The sequence below is a fragment of the Drosophila novamexicana genome, unplaced genomic scaffold (genome assembly GCF_003285875.2).
Source record: "Drosophila novamexicana strain 15010-1031.04,08,12 unplaced genomic scaffold, DnovRS2.1 tig00002055-arrow-arrow-pilon, whole genome shotgun sequence".
Classification (NCBI taxonomy): domain Eukaryota; kingdom Metazoa; phylum Arthropoda; class Insecta; order Diptera; family Drosophilidae; genus Drosophila; species Drosophila novamexicana.
In genome coordinates this window covers 47,501-71,133 of record NW_020824932.1, presented here as the reverse complement: position 1 = coordinate 71,133, position 23,633 = coordinate 47,501, and the positions used below count along the sequence as shown (strand labels likewise).

Genomic DNA, 23,633 nt, shown 5'->3' with positions numbered 1-23,633 from the left:
TGTTGACGTTGATTTAAATTGAAATGCTTGGAAGCTCACGTCTCTGCCACAGCCACTGCTCGCAGCAGCTGCGCAGCCAGCGTTGACGAATAGGAATTAGAATTTTAATGCGCGCTTCACGGTAAACGGCAGAAACGGTAACGGTTATAGCTATTATGCTCTATATTGCCCTACAACGCACAACGCTCGCCTCGTCGTTACGGTACGCGATACGTCCATCATATGACTGCCGGGTATCCGGAGCTAAAGTTACAGCCAAGTCCGACTATCAACACCTCCTTTGACGGCCGATCGTCTTCGTCTACCTCACACACACACACGCACACGCACTCGTGCACTCGCTTAACCGCTCACTCACCTGCTCTCTCCTTCGCTCTTTCGCTTTGTAAACCATGTGTGAGATTTTTATTATTATACTTTATTTTATTTGATTTTATTTTTTTTTTTTTCATTTAATTGTTGATCCCGCTGCTCACTCACTTTGAGCCGAAATACATATGTAGCTCAAACCCCGTTCGGAGTACATTCGAGCTATTCGCGCCTTCCAAAGCAAAAGGCGCCCGCCCGCATTGAGTGTGCGCGTGTGTGAATCCGATCGGGGAATGTGACAATTGCGATCCAAGGGGGACTCGATTTGAGTGAGTGCTTTGTATCAAGCGGCGACGAGTAAGCACCGACCTGTCCCTCACACCCCCCCCCCCCTGACCCCGCTCACAGGCATACACACCCACACACACACACAAACTGCTCAGCCAGCGCACGGCTTTCTGCTGTCTACTACGACTAACTACTACAAATGTAAAAGAAACAAAATAAATAAATCGGCGATCGACAAAAGACAACTACGAAAATCGCGAGCACTTTTTCGCCATCTCCTTTGCCCTCCCCTCCCCCTATGGCCTTAGTTTAACAACAGCAATACGAGCATGCTGAACTTACGTTTTGCTACCAACGAACAGTAGTAGAGCAATCGCACAGTGGTTCAATGCAAATGAAAAGCTGTTTGTGGCTATAAACTTGTAAAGCGCTGTTGAAATATATGTTCAAGGATAAATCATTTAAGTTTAGAATCGTGTTCGGTAGAGAAGCTATAAGAAAACTATGAGAATGAGTTTGGCAAGTTAGTGCAAGGATATAGTGATATTTGTTACTGAAAATTGAATTAATTGTAGATGTTAATTATAGTACAAATTTTATCGTGAGCAAAAATACGTCATAGCCATACATACATGAACCGCATTTCAACGAAAACGTGTTTCAAGAGAATCAAATATTAAAATCCTTTTGTTTTAATTGCCCCAATGTATGCTTTAGCCTTTCTTTTTTCATACAGGTGTGTGGCGATTATAATTAAGCGATTTTTAATGATCATTTATTTGTAAAGATATATATGTAGATATGTATACACAATCCAAGCCCAAGCCTGGTATTAAAAACCTTTATTAATCAATCATATTCTTACCCATCAGTGTAAGCCATTCTCCCACTCCAGCTAAATGGGTCTTACGAATTGGAAGCATGCATACACTCTACCCACAACAAGCAACCAGTGTGCACAGTGAGGCATTGATTTCGGCTTTGTATTGTTCTTATGCTCTTTAGATGTTGTTGTGTTTGTTGTTATTTTCACTGGCATGGCAGAAAATTTGTCAGTGTATTTAGCCAACTGTGGGCCCGGACTACTACTATATTGTCGCCGGGCCATGGGCCTCCCCCTGCCCAAATGGCGTCGACGCGTCGATGCCGATGCCGACGCCGACGCCAAACCCAAACACACCCACAACAATATCAACAACAACAACAACAACAACACCAGCACAAAGACAACACGGCAACAGCCGGAGCGCAAATGTTTTGTCTGCGGATTTAGTGCTTTACGACGGAGGCGCACACTTTAAACGACAGCGCCAAGACCCACCTTCACCATTCAACCCATTCAACAATGCTTTCATCACATGATGATGATATGTCATCAGTTATCGATCTGGCAACACTGGCGCATGCGTAGCCAGCCAATGGGATATTCAGAGCGGATTCAGTGTGCCTGCAAGCACTGTGCCCGCTGCACCGCGTGCACAGCGCGCATTCCGTTTGCATCTGCCAATAATGAGACTGATGACACTGATGATTCGACTTGAATTATCGCATTGTTGTTGTTTTACTTTTCCCTTTCCCTCGAAGTCTAATCATTGACTCAGTTTTTAACCAAGACCTGGGCACAGATAGCTGTACACGTATACGTGTAGCAATGTATGCACATACATAAATTCATATGCATGTGCGTATGTATGTATGTATGTGTATGCATCAGCAGCAGCAGCAGCAACAACAAGAGCTGGACCCAGAAGAGAAGGAGAAAGAAGTGGAAGCAACAGTACATCTATAACAAAAGATAGTGTTGATAATAAACACTTGAGAGTTACATTCTCATTCGCACTCGGCGACTGGATAACAGACGCCGCCGCTGCGAAAGCGTGCAGCGACGCCAGCGTCAGCTTAACACACAAACAAAACTCACGCTTAAGTGGTAGCCGCAAAAAAAATATGTATGTATATGTATATATGTATGTGTAAGCATATGTAAGAAACAAAATAGAACCAACAAAAAAGTAGAGCAAACGGCCGCCGCTGCCGATGCCGACCGGAACGGTGGCAATTGGTCAGCCCGGAGCATTCAATGCCCTACACTTAGCCTCGGCATATCCCTGTCACAGAAATCGTTCCCCAAAAAAAAAAAAAAAACAACACACCAAAAAAAATGCCACATGATTAATAATTGTTTTAGCGTTTCTCACGTGCCATTTGACGCATGATTAGCAATTGTTCGAAATAATTAAAGTTGACGTAGAATGGCAACAAAAACCTGGATATCCCAGACTGAACATCCCCCCAAAAATTGGAAATAAAACTAACAATGTTTTCCTTTGATTTTGTCAGCTATTTTTTTTTTTTTTTTTTTATTAGAAAGAAACTTTCAAACTTTTGGTTGGTGCAGCTTGTCGGTTCTCGCAGAGATGGCTTTATAATATCTAAGGTAATTATAATATAATTACTAATAGTTAAAGATGTTACTAAGTATTTATTTTATTGGATTATATATATTCCATATGGATAAAGTCAATATATAATGTCCTTATTGCTACTAACAATAATTAAATATTTCTAATTATGCAGCGCATTTAATCAACATTTTCTAAATGTTTTTTTAATTAAACATTTATTAATTTTTATTGAGTTTGCTTAAACTTGTCTATTTTTAATAGATTTTAACAGTTTTTATGCATTTTGCTTTTTAAGAACAGCCTTAATTAAGCACTTAAGTGTTGCACAATGCCAAAAAATATGTGCTCATATTTGTTACAAGCTTCACATTCCGATCGTTAAGTCCGCATGCGTTTGGGTTAGGGCACAAAACCGATAAGCCGAAATCAGAGCGTGCAAATAACTCAACGAGGTGCTAAAAGATGCAGCAAAGGAAGTGCGAAACTGAGATTAAGAAAAAAAGAGAAAAAGACAACAAGTGAATAGAGTCGAAGAAGTGGCGAAAGAGAACGCATGAGAGCGAATGTAGAAAAGGGCAGCTAAAAACTGAAAGTCTAACTGTTAACCGTTATGCCTAACGTAAATATTCACATTCGATTTCCAATCAGATTTGGCAAGCGTCAAGGCAGCTGGAACTGGAACATGAGCTGGAATTGGAACTGGAACTGGAACTGTTAAGAATAACATTATGCTCAATTGAAATATTCACAATTCGCAATCCAATTCTGATTTGAATTGTGATTCATTTGCATTGAGCGCACATTTCTTTCGCTTATCATTGATAAGTATAATTAATTACTATCGTATTAGGTGCATTTGATACTTTGATGTATCGACGTTGATATCAACATAATGGGAAATAAAAAAAAAAACAACAACATAAACAAATAGAACCAGCGCGCCAAAGCGAATCAAGTGCATTTAAATAAATTCAAATGAATTGTAATTGATGGGCCCGGGAAATTTCAACTCAGTTTTAAGTGCGACACATAGTATGTACCTGACTTATAGATCGATCGAGGTATGCCCCGCCAGTGTTTCATATATTAAATACAACGACATTCTTGTCGGACGTCCAACATGATTAATTGGATTCGTTTTGATGTCCGAGCTGCGCCTAAAAGTTGACAATTCAAAATCCAAATCAAATCAATCAAGCAAATCAAATATGAGCGAGATCTGTTTTAAGTCCTATTGTCGAAATGAAAAAATGGATTTGTTATTTTGATAAATAAGATAGTTTAGTATAAATTAAAGGAAAAAAGAACCGATAACTAAGGCAAGTCGAATATTGATACGAAAAGAATTGTGAAGTTCGGAAAACAAAAAGGTTTTAGTCCGGTTTTTCGACCGATTCTTTATGATATGGTATATATATATAGGTACAATGTTTCTCGATGGAGCTTATTTCTGTGTCCAGTTTGGTTGAGATATTTTGAAAACCAAAAAAAAAAAAAACACTTCAAAAATCGACAGACTATTGCTATGACTTATGATAAGGTGATCCAGTCAGGGATCGGAGATGTCCACTTCTAAGCGTTACACATTATGATAAAACTATATTATGCTCTATATGCAAAGTTGGCTAAAGCCAACACCTTGGCCAGAAGCCATAACCGAGCCTGAGGGCGTGGCATTGGGCCCAATTAGATTGCAAAAGGGATTGACAAAATAAATATGTGCTCAAGCAGGGAAACCTGAGCGAAAACCAAGTCCAATCAAAGCAAAACAAATCGACGGCTGCACCCTTTAAAATGACGCCAGAAACTTTGGTTAAACATTCGACTGTATATTTGTATATTTGTATATTTGTATTGTGCTCTTGTATAAAATATAAAAAATGATTTGCAAACATGTGTTAATGACTCTATGAATTGGCTTTAATTGGCTATGTATTAACTTGGCTAATTGTACAAATGCAAATACAAATACGAATACAAATACAAGTACAAAAAAAAAAAAAAACAAAAAACAAATGTAAGCGGACATCAGTAATTGTTGCTGATTAAATGGGTAATGTTGGCGATGATCTTGCAGCCGTTCTTGTGGTGCAGCAAATTAAGGCACGGATCACGGATCTTCTCCTCAAGCAGCTTGATCAGCTCGGTGCGCAGGCACTGCACCAGCTCGGCGGTCTCGTGATTGTGCGCCTTCAATATGATCCAGCCGCTCTCGAGCAGAAAGAGAAAATCGCCGTCATGGAGTTCCACTTTGAAATCGGAGCCGGCAAAGAGCACAAGCGCAATCAATGGCAGCATGGAGCAGTCGCGTATATAAATGGAGCTGGTGCACACCTTCTCCTGGTAGACAAGAAACGGTGCCTGGAAGACGGCCACCTGAGAGTTGACCGATGATGGATGTATGCGCACATAGCCATCGCCGCGCGTCTTAAAACGCAAATCCTGATGTCCCGGCTCGCGCGGCACAGCCCCACCGGCGGTCTGTATATAGATGCGATCCGGTGTCATTATCTTGACAATGTTCGGATATAAAGCGGCGCAGAGCAGCGATGTCAGCAGGCGATTGTTCTCACCATTCACATTCTGTTCGTGGCCTGCGGGCAAAGTTGTGAGATTTGTGAGAACGAAAGACAACGTTTCAGCTAGCCAAGTCACCTGTTAACTGCAGTATATTGTCGCTGGAATTGGGTCGCTTGCGCGGCACATTGATGGGCACAAAACCAATGGAGACGAGCAGCTCCAGATACTGATACTTTAGATCTGCAATTGTCTCCAGCGTATTGATCGACAAAAAGTTCTCACTCGCATAATTCCGACTGGCCCCATAGTGGCCGCGCTTGGCCACGGCAAGCCATTTCTGTGGATGGGCCAACATTCTGTGTAATTGAGATATAGTCTTTATATATTGGCAATCAACTTACGCGATAGGCATTGAGCACGGTCAGATGATCGCTGTGATCGAGCGCAAATTGACGCTTGCGTTTGTCGGCCTCGACGCGTTTGTTCAGCGGACTGACAAAGGGCGACTTATTGCTTAGGCAGGCGGCAATGGTGAGCACGCTGTCCAGACACTGGAAGATGGCGCCATATAGCATCAGTTTGCCAATGCGCACGTCTACGGGCAATGCGGACAAATGATGGCCCAACGGTGTCAGCTGATCCTCGGCATCCAAAGCGCCGACATCACGTAAACGCATCAGGGCGCCCAGGACGCTGTCCTCTTTGGGTGCCTCCAGTGTCTCCAGGAGAACGGCGAGTGTGTTGCGCGACGCGAACGTTTGCAGCGTCTTGATGCGCAGCACAATCTGTTCGAGCGGCACACGCTGTATCTCTGGCACCGGCTGCGCCAGTATATGGTGCTGGTACCGAAAGCTAGTATACAGATGTATGCAAACGCCGGGCATGACACGTCCGGCACGACCCTTACGCTGCTTGGCATTGGCGCGCGATACCCACACCAAATCTAATGATTCCATATTGCGATTCGAATCGAAACCCTTCTCCTTCATCAGGCCGCAGTCGATGACAAAGACGCAATCATCAATGGTGACAGATGTTTCGGCAATGTTGGTGCTTAGCACTATTTTACGTTTACCGGGCGGCGCACGCTTGAAGACCAGCGCCTGATCCTCGCTCGACAGAGCCGAGTGCAGCGGCACCAGCACAAATTTACCAGCACGCGGCGCAAACATTGCGCTATCCAGCAGCGCATTGTGCACCGTCTGTATCTCCTGGAAGCCCGGCAAGAAGATGAGTATACTGCCCTCGTGCGGCCACTCGTGCTCACCCTCCACAATGTGCTTGAGAACGGATTCAATTAGCTCCGGATTAATCATCATGGGCTCCATGAGGTAGATGCTCTTGCATGTCGTCTTCCTGTAGTCTGTCAATGGATCAAGAATTGAATAGCTATCGATATGGTTTGTGGCCAGAACTTACCCGCATAGCGGGAATATGTCTCCGCCAGTGTAAGATTCTCGTCTTTGACCTTCTGGCCAGGCGGTTCGCCGGATGCCTGAATATCAGCAAACTCTAGCAATTGCTCCAACACATCCTGTTCCTTCTTTTTGAGCTTGCGACAGTATTTCGTATCGCATTCCATCACAAAATCACAGGAGTCCAGTATGTCCTCAAGGAAAAGCTGCTGCACAGGAAACGTACGTCCCGGTATATCCAGCACGGGCGCACCACCAAAGTAATCGGAGAAGAGAGTCGCATTTAGCGTGGCAGACATGAGAATTACTTTGAGATCTTTGCGTTCCCGCAGTATATTCTTGAGTATTAGCAACAGAAAGTCCGAGTCCTGTGAGCGTTCGTGTACCTCGTCGACAATGACATGGCTGACATTGCTCAGCAGGGGATCTGAGGCCAGCCGGCGCAGCAGTATGCCCGTTGTGCAGAAGCTCAGGCGTGTGCTAGGCGAGATCTTGTTCTCGAGCCGTATCTGGTAGCCAACCAGCTGGCCAATGCGATCCAATCGCTCGGCGGCGACACGCTCCGCCACACCAATAGCCGAGAGCCGGCGGGGCTGGGTGCACAGAATCTCCACATGCGGCAGATCCGACTTGGGCGGCAGCTGTGTTGCACGAAAGAACCAATTGTCCAGTATGAACTGCGGCACTTGGGTGCTCTTGCCGCAACCCGTTTCGCCAGAGATGACAACCACCTGGTTGCTGTCAATCAGCGCCAGTATGCGCTCCATTTCGGCAAAGGCGGGCAGCTTACGGCGTGCCTCAATCAGCTTATGATAGCGTTCATCCCGACGCCGCTCATTGAACAGCTGCAGCAGTCGGCGATTTTCGCGCGCCAGCTCCGTGGCATTGCGCTGATGGGCGCCGCCGTCGCTGCGCGCCGTCTGGCCGCGTTCATAGTGGCTGGGCCGTGGAGCTGATGCAGCAGCGCCGTTGGCATCCAACAGATCGGCGCCATTCGCCGGCTCATCGAAGAACAGCGAGCGTTTGGGCGAGGGGAAACGCGCTGTGTCCAGACTGCCAGCCAATCCCTCATCCGTTTGCAGTAGCTCGCAGACGCTGTAAACACAGGGTATGCCATCCCGGCAAATCTCCCGCGCCTCACGATACAAATGCCGCGCAAAGCGCAGCCGCAGCTCATGCGGTATATCGTGGCAGGTGGTCTTGAGGTAGATGTAGGGCGCCTCGTATGGATAACGGCTGCCAGGTGGAAAGCGCACCTCCACATGGAACCATAGCTCGTTTTCATTCTCATCCAGATTCTCGGCACGCTTACGCTCCGGCGTCCCAGACACTTCCGGCTGTGGCGGCACATGCGCAAATCGGCATTTGGGTCCAAATTTACAGGTGCCATCACGATCGAAATTGCGACAACGTTGCGGCGCCTTCTTCTTTTTGTCCAATGCCGCCTGACGGGCGGCCGCTGTCGCCGCGAGGGCCGCTTCGCGCGCCTTGCGCACCTCCGAGGGGCTGTGTGCCAGCAGATGCTCGATCTTAAACTTCAGATTCCAGACGCTGTTGTATTCGCGCTCCTCGTACGCACGATCATAGATGGATTGCAGCGCCTCCTTCTCGTCGGCGCGCATGTCCAACAGCGCGGACTCGTCGGGCGGCTCCAGCTCGGGCGTTTCATCGCTGGGCACGCGCATATAGCGTCTATAGAGCAACAGCAGTGCCGCTTCCGTATCGTGAGAGCAGTGCTCATAGGCCTCCAAGCAGTGGACGGGATGGAATCCATAATTCTCCAGCTTGAGCAGCGCATAGCGACGCAGCCGATCGTCATCGGCGGTGCTGCTGGGCCCACTAACGCCCTGAACACTTTGCACCTGCAGTGTGCCGCGATCCTCCCAATAGGCATGTTTAATGCCCTTACCGCCGCGTCCGCGATCTTTGTATTTGCCAATATCGTCCAGCTTAAAGTCTGGACCGTGTATGGCACGCAACGTGTCCATGGTCAGCTGCTGTGACTCATCGCTCAAGCGCAGCACATGCAACTCCGTTTTGCGAGATTTGTTATCCGGCGCTGATTTTGGCGCCGCCGGCACATTCCTGCACATTCGAAGAGGAGGATTAATGGTGCTAACCCATTTTGCCGACTTGAATAATCATGTACTCACGTTGTGCGCGCATCGCTAGGCGGGCGCAGGTGCCAGTCTTCAATGCGTTGACGCGAGGATTCGTCCATGCCCACAATTAACAGCCGATTTCACAATTAAAGCTAATAACCAAACGGCCTAAGGAGCATTACCAAGTGAGCAATGTGCCAGATGTTATCGATTACAGCGCAACAGCTGACTTAACTGTCATCGGCGATGACAGGCGCAGCGTTGCCACTAAGCTCAAATAACATAAAAGTAACAGTTATATTTCAAGTCAGTTTAAATGTGTGTATGTTGTTAATGTATTATATAGAGATATATAGTTTTGAAATTGTGTGTGAAAAAGTTTAATAGAATTAAATTATTTCAATTGTGTTTCCTGGTTCAACGCACGTGGACACTTTTCCAATTCCAATTGCTCGAGCAGCTCTCTGTAATGGCAGATAAGTAAGTATACAAAATTTAAATTGTTAATAGCTATTATCATCGTATATCCGCGGCACACTTACATTGCCTCCAGCTCGTATTTCTCAAGAGTTGCCGTCTCGTCCAACATGGACTTATATATCATGTCCCTTTCCTTGAGCCGCAACTTATATTTGGCCGCAATATCCGTAGTGGCAGCATATATGGCAGTTCGTTGGGTTTGCAGTTTAGCTATGCATTCCATTAAGCGGACATACGGCTAATCGATCAAATTAAGATGTTATGTTCATTATGTATGTGTTTGTATAAACATTTCACAGTTAAACTAACCATTTCGGTATATTCGTCATGTTCGTTTTGAACGGCGATCGCTTCTTTGGCCTTGATTGCCTGGTCACAGTGTTCGGCATAGGCACTGACATATTCGTTCTCATCGTTGAACAAATTGTGAAATTGTTGCAATAATTGCTTGTGCATATTGTCTACTCGTTCCACTGTGCACAATTTAATGCTTACTGAATTATTTAGGCTGCACAAAAGTTGCATTTTTTCTTCCAGAATTTTTGACGATATGTTTTGATCATAAGTTACCACCTGACGCACACAATTGTTATCCGAATCCTGCACAAGGCGTATTTATTAAAAATGCATATGTGTACATATATGTGTATGTATGCATGTATATTTACCGTATATTTTAGGCATAGCCCTACAAATTGTTTCATTAACTGCGTAATTTCAGGGATGTCCACGGTTTTCTGATTGACTTCAGCTCCAATCAGTTCCATTTCCTGATCTGCGTATTCCAATTGCTTATCCAAATCGAAGCCAGACGCATTATCATCAAAGTCCGACATGTTATTTTGTCTATTAAATGCTTTATTATTAGAAGCCAAACTTCTTGCGCACCGCAATAGATTTGCTTTCGCTTGCTATCGAAACTGTCGCGGCGATAGTATTGCCTATCGATAACAGTTGGCAACGTCAAAAGGAATCGAGTTCCTATTCAAAAATGACTAAAATTTACTTCGCATTAGCAGCACATATATTCAATTACCTACAACAGTCTATGCTGTGTGTGTGTGCGTGTGTGTGTGTGTGTGTATATGTTTGGCGAAATAACTCTTATACAAATATTGAATTCTTCAACTCACATATACTTTATTTACAGCCAAAACATGGCAAACAGAAACCAATCCTTGCCGCTGAAGAAGTTCAAGCGCGTTGCTAGCAAAGCACTTCGCATGGAACGCGAACGATCTGAGCTGGAACTGCAGATGTTGAACGCAGCTAAACCAAACAAAGTGCTGCGCGATCCTGAGCCAGAAATCAAACCAGTGCCGCCGCAGGAGCCATCGTCGTTGATGCCGCCTCTCTCACCGAAACGGCAAACACAAGTGAACTTGCGACCCAGCTCACAGCCGCCCATCTCTCGCAAGGAACAGTCCACAACATTGGTGACCAGTGCACCAGGACTGTCGAAAGAAAGGCGGCAACAAGACGATAACGTGCTGGCAAGCCGCGAGCCGGATGACAATATAACACCACGCCGCAAGCCGGACGACAAGATGCAACCAAGCCTGTTGCCGGAACAGACCAAGCAGCGTCGCCGCTCACCGGACAGCACGCAACAGCGTCAGTTCCAGGACGAGCACGTGCATCAACGCCGTCCAAACGACGATTACATGAGCCAGCGCCGCCCAAAGGACGGCGATGACCTGCAGCATCGCCGCCAGGTGAAACAAATGCACGAGCATGCACATCAACACGTTCGAGTTGCCACAGCCGCTGCCGCAGCAGCTGCTGCCACAGTAGTTGCCCAGCTGCGCAAGGACGCAATCGATGCCGTTGCCCGCCAACAGGCTCCCTATATGCGTATGGCAGCACTTTCCAGTGCCAGATCCAATTCGAGCAACGGTTCGCCAAGTGACCAGCGCCGCGTGATCCGCAATTCAAATTTGCTTAGCTCGGCACTCAGTATTATTCGCGAAATGGATCCAGCATTTCTGGAGACACTTTGCTATGCCATTCACGATCAGGTCACCAAGGATGATCCCTCGGAGTCGGAGTGATTTGTTTACATATACATTATTATCGATTCGCCGACAGCGCTCCATATATTTTGTTTATTTTCTTCGCTTTCGCCAATTTCAAAATGGGTTTCAAAAATTTTTTGTTTTAGTTCCTCCATTGCTAACGATTCTAAAAGGATGCGAGACGTTTTTGAAACAAATGGGGCGGCAAAACTAACTTCAATATGCATTTTGATTTAACTTGAATGTCAAACCCTTAGGTCGATTCCCCTCTTTCTGTCTTTTGAGGAATAAAAACTTTATATTTTGATGCAACCAAAATATTGCTTGCGAATAATTGAATTTTATATAGCTCATATTCTATCTCGCTCAATTGGTGTGTGCCTCACCTCAATTTATCAGTTTAGATTTACATTTTTTTTTATTTTTGTCCAGTTCTATTTTTGTCAGATGTATTTTTCAACTGCGTTTAACAATTGCTTTTTTATTTTGTACTTTGAACCCAATTTGAAATATTTTGCGATAAGTAACGATAGTTAATCAATTATCGATAGTTTTCAGTATTTATTATATACCCACACACATCTCTATTGCAATATTTTAACGGAACAAAAACAAAATGAAGGAGGGGTGTCTTTTAAATGGCGCGCTCCTTGAGCTTGAACATGAGTGGATCCTTGGTGCGCAGGATCAGCTCAGCAATGAGCACAGGCGGCTCTGCGGTATTGCCCACAAATTCAATTTCAAAGTGCCGCAACACATTCGCGACAATGGCCTTGATCTCCAGTGTGGCAAACTTCTGGCCAATGCAGTTGCGCGGCCCCGCCGAGAAGGGTATATAGGCATAGGGATTGAGCTTCTCGGCGCTGGTGACAACATCGAAACGCTCCGGTATGAATATGTCCGGTTCGCTAAAGAGCTCCTCGCGTCGTCCCAAATATAAGGGGGAAATGCCAATATTGGTGCCGGCTGGAATGATCTTGCCATCTGTTTGGATATGAAAAGAATGAGTGCATTTAATGGATTGGTAGTGCATAGTGCCATAACTCACTTATTTCGCACTCCTCGAGCACCTTGCGCCCCAGCAGTGGCACCGACGGAAACATGCGCAGCGTCTCCTTGATGCATAGATCGACATAGTGTAGCTTATTGAGCAGATCGTAAGTGACGGGCGTCGCCTTATCCCTGCCCAGCACCGTGATAATCTCATCAACGCACTTGCGCTGGCATTCCGGATACGTGGCAATGTTGTAGAAAAAGAACATAATGGCCGACGAGGTGGTATCATGGCCCTCGAACATAAAGGTGTCCACCTCCTCGCGTATGTCCATATTGGTCAGCGGCTTGTCATCAATGCTCGACTGCAGCAATATGTCCAGAAAGGCCATCTTACGCTTAGCACCCACGTCCGCATCGTCCGCACTCTGTGCACTATGCTCGCCGGCATTGCTCGCACGCAGCAGCTCCTGGCGTCGCTGCACAATGATCTTCTCTGTAAAGTTGTGCAGCACATTCAACGCTCGGCGCTCGGCCCGAGCCAGCGGTGTCAGCATGTAGGTCAGCTCGAACCGATAGAATATGTTGAACATGCGCTTGTGGAGCACCATCGAAATAGTTTTCACCGCGCGCACATATTCCGAGTCCACGTTCGTCTGTGCATTGATGGAGACGCCCATGGCGGTTTCTGAGCGGACAAATTGAAAGATGTTTAAAAGTGGACAAATTCCGATTAAGATCAAATCATAGGTATGCATTACTTGCTTTAAATTGGATAGTATTTATTTGGGTGCATCAAATTATAACTAGACCGAGCTTCTTCCCCTGGCCCCACTGATTAAGTTCGGAGTTTATAGTCCGATCTTTCTAAAATGTTCAGTGCATGACAATGTCAAATCCCAAGGTATCTAGAAAGTTAAATTCACTTTCGTAGCTTTAAATAAAACGTATTTCGATAATTATTTTTATCGATTTCCTGGCAACGGGATAATTTATCGATAATTTGAAACGAACTATCTGCACGGGCCGCAGAAGGACCCACGTCCAGCTCTGATGGCGGATTCATAAATATGAGGCCGAAGATGGCTTCTTAGCTAGAGCCCTTTGGTGCCGTTTACCTACCACAAATTGTGTCCATGGTGCAGAGATTGATCCAATCATATAGATTAAAGCCAGTCTGGCCCTGCCGCCGGCGTTCCTTATCCAAATTGTGCAAAAGCACACGCGATTCACGCTCAAAAATATCGACAAACTGTTCGAGAATCTTGAAATGGAATGCGGGCGTTATGATCTTGCGGCGCTTGTGCCATTTGCGGCCGCGACTGACGAGCAGACCCTCCTTGAGCCACGGCTCCAGGGCCTTGTACTCGCCGGCCTTGTCGTTGAAGCGAAGTGTGCCCAGCACGAGCTCCACATCTTTGGGATTGGCCATCAACATGTTCAGCTCTGGACCCAGCCACACTTTGAGCGTCTCATCCCTGGCATAGAGTCTCATGAAATCGTCAAGTGTTTGCATCATCTCGTGCGGTTCCTTGCCAATAAAATGATGGCCATGACCCAATAGCGGCCACGCAGGCGGACTGGCCAAATCGCGAGTCACCTCGATGAGATGCTTGAACTTCAGCTGGTAGATGAGAAAACCCAAAAAGAGGGCGCTGGCCAAGAAGAGACCCAGTGCTAGAAACATTTCACTGCAGCACTCAAAACGCAATTCTACACTAAAGCCCAAAACAACGATCATTAGCTATATCTAGCCCAATTCCCTTCATTTGCTCCATTTGCTGCTATTTTGGTCAGCGTCAACATTAGTAACATTTATGGACACAAATCTAATCGCTGCTTATCCACAAACTGCCATCGGCACGGACACACTTAGTGACTGCTCCAGTCCCCGGCTATCTAATCGCTGTGAGAGCATCTTTACGAGCCGCCCGCCCGGCTGCACTTTGCCCAATCGTTGGACGGTGACGAGTTAACAAGCTATGTGTACCCACATAATTGATAGAGTGGATCTGGGTCGCGGTCAATCAGTTCTATTCGAATAGCTCCAAAAAAGTCCAAGCGAAAGCAAAGATGACAGCTCCAGTCGGGGGTACGAGTGTTGTTACCCAAAACAGATGGACTTAGTTTGTGTTCTTGATCAAGATCTTATATGCACTATGGAGTGGAAGCTGCTGCCTTTTGGCTGTAACACACATCTGCACATAAACATTCAACTCTGTTTAGCCATAACAAGAAGTGGGCGGATCCCTTAGATATCGCCAGCATTTCATACTCACCACAGATGACATCCAGGGCGCACAGATGCGCAGCATGTCCCAGCTCGACCAAATTGCTGCCATCGCCACGAGCCTGGGCCAAATGGTTGACAAGCAGACGCGTCTGCCTATCAAAGATCTCGACATATTGATCCAGAATGCGAAAGTGGAAGGCGGGCGTTATAATTTTGCGCCGCTTGTGCCACTTGCGGCCGCGACTGACCAGGAGGCCCTCGTTGAGCCAGCCCCTTAGGAAATTGTACTCAACGGCCTTGTCCAGCAGCTGGGTGCTGCCCAGCACAGTTTCGACATCGCGCGGCTCGAACATCATAACGCTAAAATTGGTGCCCATTTTGAGCTTAAAGGTGCCGCCATACTTGTCCGCCAGTTCGCCAATTAGCTGGGGCAACTGTGACGGCTCCAAGCCCAGAAACATATTGAAATTGCCGATCAACGGCAGCGTTCGCGGTCCCGGCAGCAGTGCGGCCAGCTCGTGGGCTCGTCGGCGCCGGCGCAGCCACGGGAGCAACGGCAGCCAGCTGAGCGTGGCCAGCGCCAGGGCAATGCACACGGCGGCGATGACGAGCGGCAGGCAGTACAGCATTTCACCTTGGAGCAGAGACAATTTGCGACTGAGTGAGTGCATATGATTTGCTGGCCAAAGATCTCGTTATCTGCAGCAGCCGCTAGAAGGTTATCCGTTAGCTGGGCCATGTCAAGTTCAAGTTGTTTTGTTGTTATCTTTTTTCGTTATTCGCATCTTACACATGGCGCGTTTAAATTTAGAATATTCGACTAAAAATAGCTCCAGAAATATGGCAACTGTGACGCCACGTCCGGGCTGGCAACGCTGGGTGGAATGGGCGAGTGGGTGTTTAGGTGTTTACACTTTTTCCTGCTTTGTTATTGGTTTCAATGGGCAGCTGTGACGTCACTTGCGTGTCAGCCATTTTGGTTCAGCTGGCAGCGCCTGCAAAGGGGATGAGCGAGAGAGCTGATGGCGACGGCGAACGCAAATATGCATAAATATATGTAGTTATAAATATTCGATATTATTTAAGTGCGCAGCTAGCCTAACATCTCGTTGTTGACCCATTCACATAGCTTAAGCGTACACTGAGCAAAACAAATGTCCATTAATGGTAAAAGGGCACAGGTATAGAGAATATTCAGTAAACCTGTTAAGCATTCAGTTTTCACATTTCCGTTTGTCCTTTTTTTCAGTGTATTTTATTTAACGGCAAATTTTAAACAGATTGTGTAGCTTATAAGGCACATAAAATGTTGAGGCATGTATAAATATCTAACATCAATTAGAAAAAAAAGAAGATAAATATAGGTCCAAAAAAATGTCTTGTTATGACGAACTAAATAACAATAAGATGATTACAATTGATTTCCGATGCTGGAACAGAGCAGTTCTGGACTTGTGACTTACTCAAGTGGATCTGGGCGCGACCAAGCGAATTCTGAATGCGAAATGAATTCACATCGGGCGCCAGCTGAATCATTCGGCTCACTCGATTTGGATCGTTACGTACACAACAACAATGTCATAAAGCAGCGTATGGTGAGTACCTGATCTGGAGATACCCTGTATCCAGCACTTTACTGCGCTCCATGCTTGTGAGGCAAGACAGAAACACATAATATCCTTGTATATGGGAGGAAAGGGGGCTTGGGTGACTGTTTCCAAAATTTGAAATATTCTGGATCTGTGTAGACTTTAAGAGACCTACCATCCGATGGATGGTTCTAGTTCCTATAAGCTTTTCAGATATGCTCAAAGAAACGAATCTGTAAATCGATAACTAATCGATTTTGCAGCAGTCGATAATTAGAAAAGCAAAACTTTTGCGCTATGCACAGAATCATAATACCCTGCCTTTTCAATGAGTACAGGGTATAACCAGTAGGCGTCCTTCAAGCATGCCAAATTCCAAAATTCTTGCGTCGGTCGTCGACGTCGACGTCGACGTCATTTTGCCGCCCCCGGCCACAATTGAAACGTAAATATTTACACATGTCTTACAAGAGTTGGCGATTTCTCACTGTCGAATCTGTATAGCTTCTATATACATACATATATATAAATACATTCCTTATAGATCGTCTATGTGTGCGCGCATTGGAATTTCATTGGCATTTCCAATTTTGTACATTTTGTGTGTGTTTTCTTTTTGAATTTCTGTTTTGATATCTTTGCAATTATTTTTCTTTTTTTTGTTCATTTTTTGTAATTTTTCCGTGCGCTCGCCGCAGGCCACAGAGTTCAATGCGGCATGGAATTTTTGAACTCAATCGATTGTATTTGCCGTAGATCAGGCATGCAGCGACGAGCCACAGCGGAGCGTGAGACACGGGACGCCGGAGAGCCGCAATTTCCTGGAGTCTTGTGTTGGGCATTGGCTTTACACATGGCCAATGGGCCATCAGGGCCAAAACGTGCCACATGGCGTGCTCAATGCGAGCGTTTCGATCAAACTGCACGCAGCAACAACAACATCAACTAGATGAATCCAATATACGAGCAAGTGGAAAGTGAACAAGTAAGAGGTTCTAGTCGGGAGCTCCCGACTAGGGGATACCCTGAAGCCTCTTCTTCCAACATCAAATGCATATATATATTCTATTTTAGTAGCTATATGTCAGGTTTGCTGACTCTAGCTCTTATTATTTACCAAAATTGTCCAAAAACAGGATATCGATATCGATTTTTATCGATCGCTGGGAAGCGGAGCAAGTTATCGATTATCGGAAACAAACTCGATCTGCGCGGGAACTAGGAGCATCTACATCTAACATTTCTCTCTAGCTCTTATAGGTTCTGAGATCCTTGCGTTCATACATACGGACGGACAGACAGATGGACATGGCTAGATCGACTCGGCTATTGATGCTGATCAAGAATATATATACTTTATGGGGTCGGAATTGCTTCCTTCTGCCTGTTACATACATTTGTATTTCGCACAAATACAATATACCCTTACACAAAAATTACGAGAGCGCTCTACTCGGCGGGAGTAGCCGACCAATAGGTACCCTGAGCCATTACAAACATGCCAGCTTTCCATCTATATACATTTACACAAAACACACCACAAGCTGTGCTTCTTCTGCACGTTTAGCCTCGGTGCTTGTAGTCCGATGCTTATGAATTAGAAAGCCCACGGCTCTAACTTCTCAAATTCTTTATTGAAGAGTTTTGGCTCGAAAGCGAAAAATATAGTTAGAAAGAGATCTATAAAGTAAAGCATTCGATAGCTTTGTTGTTCGATTTCATGTAAAAGCAAATAAAGAACGATTCAATATGAAAAATCGATATCAAGTATCCCAGTACTTAAAGCTAGAGATCGTTACATACTGCTGGAGTGGATCCGGTATCTCTATTTACATATATAACAGAAAATGCTTCCTTGCTGTCTGCCTGTTCCATGCATTTGCACAAACCTATCATACCCCATTTACTTCAGATATAACAAAAAAAAACAAAAAACGTTTAAAAACTCATATCGAAACGACTTTTCCCATAGACGTAGATGTGTCAGTTGTCCAATATAGATTAAATATTGTTCATAAGAAAATTGCCCAGTTTGCTTAAGAAATCTGTGCAAAAATGTCATGGCAGCTAGTATATGGTATGTAGAGCTATTGATCAGGAATATATATGGCCAAATGTTTTAACCAAATTATAATATGCCCTCTGCGAGGCTAAAAACAATAATATTAATAATAATAATAACAATTTCGCTTTGGCGCAACACATTTTGCGTCATTTAGCGAGTGCTTTCAACACTTGCCACACACACACGCACACACACGCACACACTTTATATATAGATGTAAGCATTGGGCCATCAAAAACAACAAAAAGAAAACAAAACATTCTGCGCCATAATGCCAAAATATTCAAATAATAATAATAATAATAATAATAAAAATATATACGAAATAGACGTTATGATTCAGACCAAGCTGCGTATGCGCAATTTTGTTGCATTGCGCATACGCCACGTGTGACGCGCATTTAAAAATAAATTGCACTTGCATGCCCAAATCAGGACTGAGCGCATTTAACATATCATTTCTTGGCCAATTCGTGAACTTTATGCCAATGCCGAATGTTGATGATTCATTTGCAACAACGCTCCCCTCCCGTTCGGCCGGGGGCCGGGAGTGGGCGCTGCGTGGCCCCTTTGACGTTTCGGTTGCTATTTTAAAACAATTGTGTCCGCATATGCTGTGTATTATTTGTGGGCCCAGGCTGAAATACACATATCCCGCATGGTCTCTATATATATATTAAGATAATAATCGCTGCAGCTAAATACAATTATGGCCTTAAAGTTCAGTTCTTAGCTGAAGATGTCAGGCAACAAAAATGGGAAAGTACGGCATATATTTTGCATGCCGACGATGAAATACTCTTGCCTCTGCCCATAGCTGCCGCATAATATAGTAGAACGCTTTCAAAGCATTTTGTCACATCTGAACTTATTTGAGACCACGTTCAAGCCTATTTCCGTTCAATTTGTTTAGTTTCGCATTTGTCGTGGCAAAATGATAATGCCCCCGCTTTTTTCTTTCATTTTCCTATGCTCTAACATTCATTATATGACTAAGAACAAATATTTAAAAGGAAATTTAATAAGCATTAGAACTAAGCTGAGCATATTCCTTCTTGGGTTGGAAAATGTTCTTGGCAACCGTTGAATCGGTTGTTCGAACTTTCAAGGGCATTTCTTGCCGATTCCTTTTTGTGCGACATTCTTAAACGTTCAACTGGCCCTTATGATGCTTATTATATCGCTTGTGCTTTCAATTTTTGCCACGTTGCTTTGAAGGCCATTCTTAAACGTTAAACAACAATTTCATTTCATTTCTTTGCTAGTCCTAGCCAAATTGTGTTTATTATGCAGAACAACGGAGTCTCTCTGGGTGATTCCCATGAGACATAAATTGAAATTTGCTGCGAACTAATAATTGAGGCCAAAATGAAACAGAGCATATGAGAAAAGCATATGAAATTCAATCAAAAATTGTGTCCTGACCACGATGATTGTTCTAGAAGAAAGAAGCAGCTATATACTATATGTGTATTTTATGAAGACAAATTGCACATTCAGTTATGCTTGTAATTATATATTACTTTGCTAAACCGATTTGTTGTACGATACGAATTAAAAATTGAATTGAATGGACGTATGCCAAATATTGAGGCGGTGCACAAAGTATGAATTGTTCTGCTTAGGCCTTTCAACGCTCGCAGATATATCAAAAAGTTTATGCTAAGCAATTTTGTGGCACACAGAAACCAAGACGAAGAAGAAGAAGAGCATGTAGAAAGGTAAAAATTGTTAAATGCAAAATGCAACAGGAAATCGCTGAGGCGAACGCATTTTCATTCATGACTTGATTTTATTTATGTGAGCGTGTGCGTGTGTCTCCCTCTCTCCCTCTCTCGCTGTGTGTGTGTGTGTATGTGTTTGGTAGAGCCATAGATATACTAGATGATTTAGACACGTTTACCTGCCCCTGACCACATATATACTTAGTACAATTGCCCAACATCGCCATGCACTTGTGGCTGTCGGCCAAACAGAAAGCGGCTAACAACAATGCAATTCGAATTTGTTTCAATTTACGATATCAGCTCAGGTATAGATATATATGTATATATGTATATGGTCGTATAGACAGGCTTTGACAAGCCAAAGCAGCTGGGCACGCGCCCTAAACGCATTTCTTTGCAGGATTCGAATCGCAGGCATCGCCGTCGCAGCGCCGGGCTGCGTTCCATTCTCAAATAGACAGCTGGCATTTTTGACTAGCATCCAAGATTTTGGCTTATGTACATCCAATTGCCATTCATGCTATGCCATAGTATCTATATATATATATATATATATATATATATATATATATGCATGTATATATATCATATTGCACTGACGGAGTCCGACCGACCGATCACTAGCCCGTTAGATGACACAATCTATTTTTGATTGTCTTCGCTTTGGCTAGACGCTTGCACGAAGCGGCGGGGCGGCAGGGCGGCGGGCCGGTGCAGGGTGGGACGATCACTTCCGGTTTTTCCCAACTGCAATGAGAATTTCGTATGCCGAGAACCCATTGCAAATGGCTTAAAAGGGTAACATGTTTTTGTGCAAGTGCATGTAACAGGCAGAAGGCGGCATAAATCGACCTTGAACCTTATCCGTCTGGCTTGAGAAATATAGATTCTGAGATGCCATGCACAGACGGGATACATAAATTTGCTCTTCTTCTTGCATTTTCATAATATCGATAAATATCGATTTTTAGTCAAGGTGTTTTTTTAGTTTACAGATTGCAGATAATAGGCTCCTCTTGGAAAACTCACCCAATTCCTCAAAAGAAAATTTGTAGAGTTTGAGCTGCAAATCGGACCATAAGTTCCTAGGTTAATCAAGAAGAAGAAGCTTGAAATTAGAATTAGGTTAGGGTATCTCACAGTCGGGCACTCCGAAGTAGATGGCACTCTTCGTTGTCTTTTATGCTTAGCAACAGGCGCTGCGTTTAGATATTTGCATTTAGTACTGCGACCCGACCCGACCCGAGACACAACCTGATCCGCCTCCAGTTGCCATTCCGATTACCAATTCTGATGGGATTGCGGTTATGTCCATAGCCCAAGACCCAACCTTAAGCCCCAGTCGACGCAGCGAAGCGCATCGCGAGTGCCATTCTTGTTGCTTTTGGAATGCTATGCACAATGCATTAAGCGAAACAAGTCATAAAAAATTGCATATTTCATTCTTGAATTTTCCACATTGCTTCTCTGAGTCGAGTGGCAGGTGTTTTTCTTGGCTTTTTTATACACCAAATGCCCATAAGAGGCCGTTAATATTAATACCCCGAAGAGCCCTATGAAAAGCATGCTCAAATGAACGCCCCGCCCCCATTGCGTTTTATGTCCCATCATTTTAAGCAGCTAACAGCTGTTCTTGAATGATTTACTGTCATAACGGGTTCAGAGCAAGCAGCCAGCATAACGTTGCCGAACATGGTACACAGAGGAATGTGTAAAAACTTAACGAGAGCTTTTGCTCTCTTCAATGTTTCTTGAATATCTAAGTACATATAATAATTATTGCTATTAGACATAGATAGAAACGGAATCTGATCAAAAAACTTTTTTATTTTTATCAAAATTCTTAAGCAATATCTTTCAAATCTTGAATCTTTAAGATCTTTGAAATTTCTCTAATTTATCATATCAGTTCTCTATGATCTATGATCTATGAAAATAATGCTTGGAAAAACTTAATTTTAAGTTATGCGTAAATTTTACCATGGAAAACTCTGGAACAATCTCGTTTTTCCTCCGAAAATAGTTAAAACAAAGCCAAAATAAAATATGCAAAACTTCAAATGCCAAAACATTTGTAAATAGAAAAAATGTAAAAAAAAAAGAAGAAATATTTATAAATTGTTCGTAGGCTTTCTGTCTAACTAGTGATATCATGTGCGTTATCATTGCAGGCATCATGGTTTTTAGCTGTTTTTGTCGAGCACAGCCAGAAAAACGGTCTAAAATTAAAAGAAAATGTTGAGAGCAGCTGTGGAAACTTTTTTTCGATCTGCTTTTTTACATGCCGCTCGTGCCACTGTGAGAGTCGCTCGGTGCGCGCGCGCGCGTGTGTGTGTGTGTCTTGTCTGTGTGGCGCCCGGCGCAGCTATAAAAAGAAAGCGCGCTCGCTTTCAGCGCTCACTTTTGGTCCCAGCCACCAAACGGTATACACGCACAAGAACACAGAAGCGCAAAAAGAATTTTTTTTTTTAAATACAACAGTTATTGCGGTTTTTTTTCTAAATATATATATATATATATATATGTGCTTTGTATAAAACATAAATACATACATATACCCAAGTCCAAGTGCATTTGCATTGAAGTGAGATACGTAGTGTAAAACCAACAGGAATTCCATAAAACAAACCGAACAAGCGGCGCATACAAACAAACAAACAAACAAACAAACAACAGCAGCAACAGATCAATCTGTTAAAAAGTGAGTGCAGTGTCCATATTTTGCCGCCATTTGCGTGCTGCCATCCTGTTGCTGCAGCGGCGGCCATTTTGTGTTGCCAACTGTGCAAATTTATCGACATTTTTCGAGCATCGATAAGCGCTGTTACCAACGGCTAGCAAATGCCACTGGCTGTGAAATGGGCATGGGAAACGATAAGCAGGCCCAGGGGCAAATGTTATTTCTAGTGGGAAAAAACGGCAGCAGCGAAATTTTCTAGCTTAGCTTGGGCCTTGCGCATGCGTGCCTGTGCAGAGTCAAGAGTTCAAACCAGGTGGCATCGCTCTGTTCTCTCTCCCTCTCTCTCTGTGTGTGTGTGGGGTCGTGTGTGTTGGTGCGCATTAATTTTTTTTTTGTATTTTCATTTCTATGGCTGTTGCTTCTTTTGCTTCGCGTAATTTGACTTTGTTTTGCTTCTTTCTTTTGGGGTCGCTCTGTTTTTATTTCTCAACTGTTTTTCTTCTTTTTTTTTTCAATCTACTTTTTTCGGGTCACAAAAGAAATGCTAAATAAAAACATTGTGTAGCAATGCCAGGGCAAAACACAATGGGCGCTCAAACGAAACAAATTTTCATTGTTATCATTATTATTATTACTATTATTGTTGTTGTGGTTGTCTTTCGTGTTTCATATGGCGCTCGTTTCTTTTCCGTTTAGTTGTTTGTTGCCGTTTTTTTTCTTCTTTTTTTTGTTGAGTTTTTGCTAACGTTTCGCGTACTTTAATTGGCCTTTATTTACATTTACAGTACCCCAAAGACGACTGTGGCAACAAA

At 44.1% G+C, this 23,633-nt stretch overlaps 4 protein-coding genes across 5 annotated transcripts in view; 2 read left to right on the top strand and 2 right to left on the bottom strand.

Moving 5' to 3' along the window:
- Nucleotides 1–4,848: 4,848 nt before the first annotated feature.
- On the bottom strand, nucleotides 4,849–9,197 carry LOC115768873 (putative ATP-dependent RNA helicase DHX57). Its single transcript, XM_030713580.1, has 5 exons — nucleotides 9,091–9,197; nucleotides 6,942–9,022; nucleotides 5,924–6,885; nucleotides 5,658–5,859; nucleotides 4,849–5,596 (listed from the first exon to the last, which is right to left on the bottom strand). The coding sequence occupies exons 1-5, from the start codon at nucleotides 9,156–9,158 to the stop codon at nucleotides 5,031–5,033; spliced, it is 3,879 nt and encodes a 1,292-aa protein (XP_030569440.1). The 5' UTR covers nucleotides 9,159–9,197; the 3' UTR covers nucleotides 4,849–5,030.
- A 157-nt stretch (nucleotides 9,198–9,354) lies between these two features.
- On the top strand, nucleotides 9,355–11,714 carry LOC115768876. Its single transcript, XM_030713584.1, has 2 exons — nucleotides 9,355–9,519; nucleotides 10,670–11,714. Exons 1-2 carry the CDS (start codon nucleotides 9,509–9,511, stop codon nucleotides 11,568–11,570), a joined length of 912 nt encoding a protein of 303 aa, XP_030569444.1. The 5' UTR covers nucleotides 9,355–9,508; the 3' UTR covers nucleotides 11,571–11,714.
- Nucleotides 11,715–12,023: 309 nt separating this feature from the next.
- On the bottom strand, nucleotides 12,024–15,391 carry LOC115768874 (cytochrome P450 4d1). 2 transcript variants are annotated; one of them, XM_030713582.1, is made up of 3 exons: nucleotides 13,650–14,214; nucleotides 12,583–13,215; nucleotides 12,024–12,518 (listed from the first exon to the last, which is right to left on the bottom strand). In XM_030713582.1, the coding sequence occupies exons 1-3, from the start codon at nucleotides 14,212–14,214 to the stop codon at nucleotides 12,169–12,171; spliced, it is 1,548 nt and encodes a 515-aa protein (XP_030569442.1). In that variant the 3' UTR covers nucleotides 12,024–12,168. The 2 variants fall into 2 exon arrangements, with proteins under 2 accessions (XP_030569442.1, XP_030569441.1); XM_030713581.1 differs by lacking the exon at nucleotides 13,650–14,214 and adding an exon at nucleotides 14,807–15,391 and having other exon boundaries at nucleotides 12,027–12,518.
- A 7,171-nt stretch (nucleotides 15,392–22,562) lies between these two features.
- The window catches only part of LOC115768875 (trithorax group protein osa), a 7,899-nt gene continuing 6,828 nt past the window's right edge, over nucleotides 22,563–23,633 (top strand). The window contains exons 1-2 of the mRNA XM_030713583.1: nucleotides 22,563–22,842; nucleotides 23,607–23,633. The exon at nucleotides 23,607–23,633 is cut by the window's right edge and continues 200 nt beyond it. The gene's annotated coding sequence lies outside the window, so the exon portion shown is untranslated. The remainder of the gene's footprint in view (nucleotides 22,843–23,606) is intronic.

Coding starts and splice junctions, on each gene's coding strand:
- LOC115768874 (XM_030713581.1), bottom strand. CDS start 15,389: ATGCTGTACTGCCTGCCGCTCGTCATCGCCGCCGTGTGCATTGCCCTG. Junction 13,216..14,806: donor CGCCCTGGATGTCATCTGTG/GTGAGTATGAAA, acceptor TTGTCCGCTCAG/AAACCGCCATGGGCGTCTCC. Junction 12,519..12,582: donor GCTCGAGGAGTGCGAAATAA/GTGAGTTATGGC, acceptor ATATCCAAACAG/ATGGCAAGATCATTCCAGCC.
- LOC115768873 (XM_030713580.1), bottom strand. CDS start 9,158: ATGGACGAATCCTCGCGTCAACGCATTGAAGACTGGCACCTGCGCCCG. Junction 9,023..9,090: donor CCTAGCGATGCGCGCACAAC/GTGAGTACATGA, acceptor TCGAATGTGCAG/GAATGTGCCGGCGGCGCCAA. Junction 5,597..5,657: donor CAATATACTGCAGTTAACAG/GTGACTTGGCTA, acceptor CTTTGCCCGCAG/GCCACGAACAGAATGTGAAT.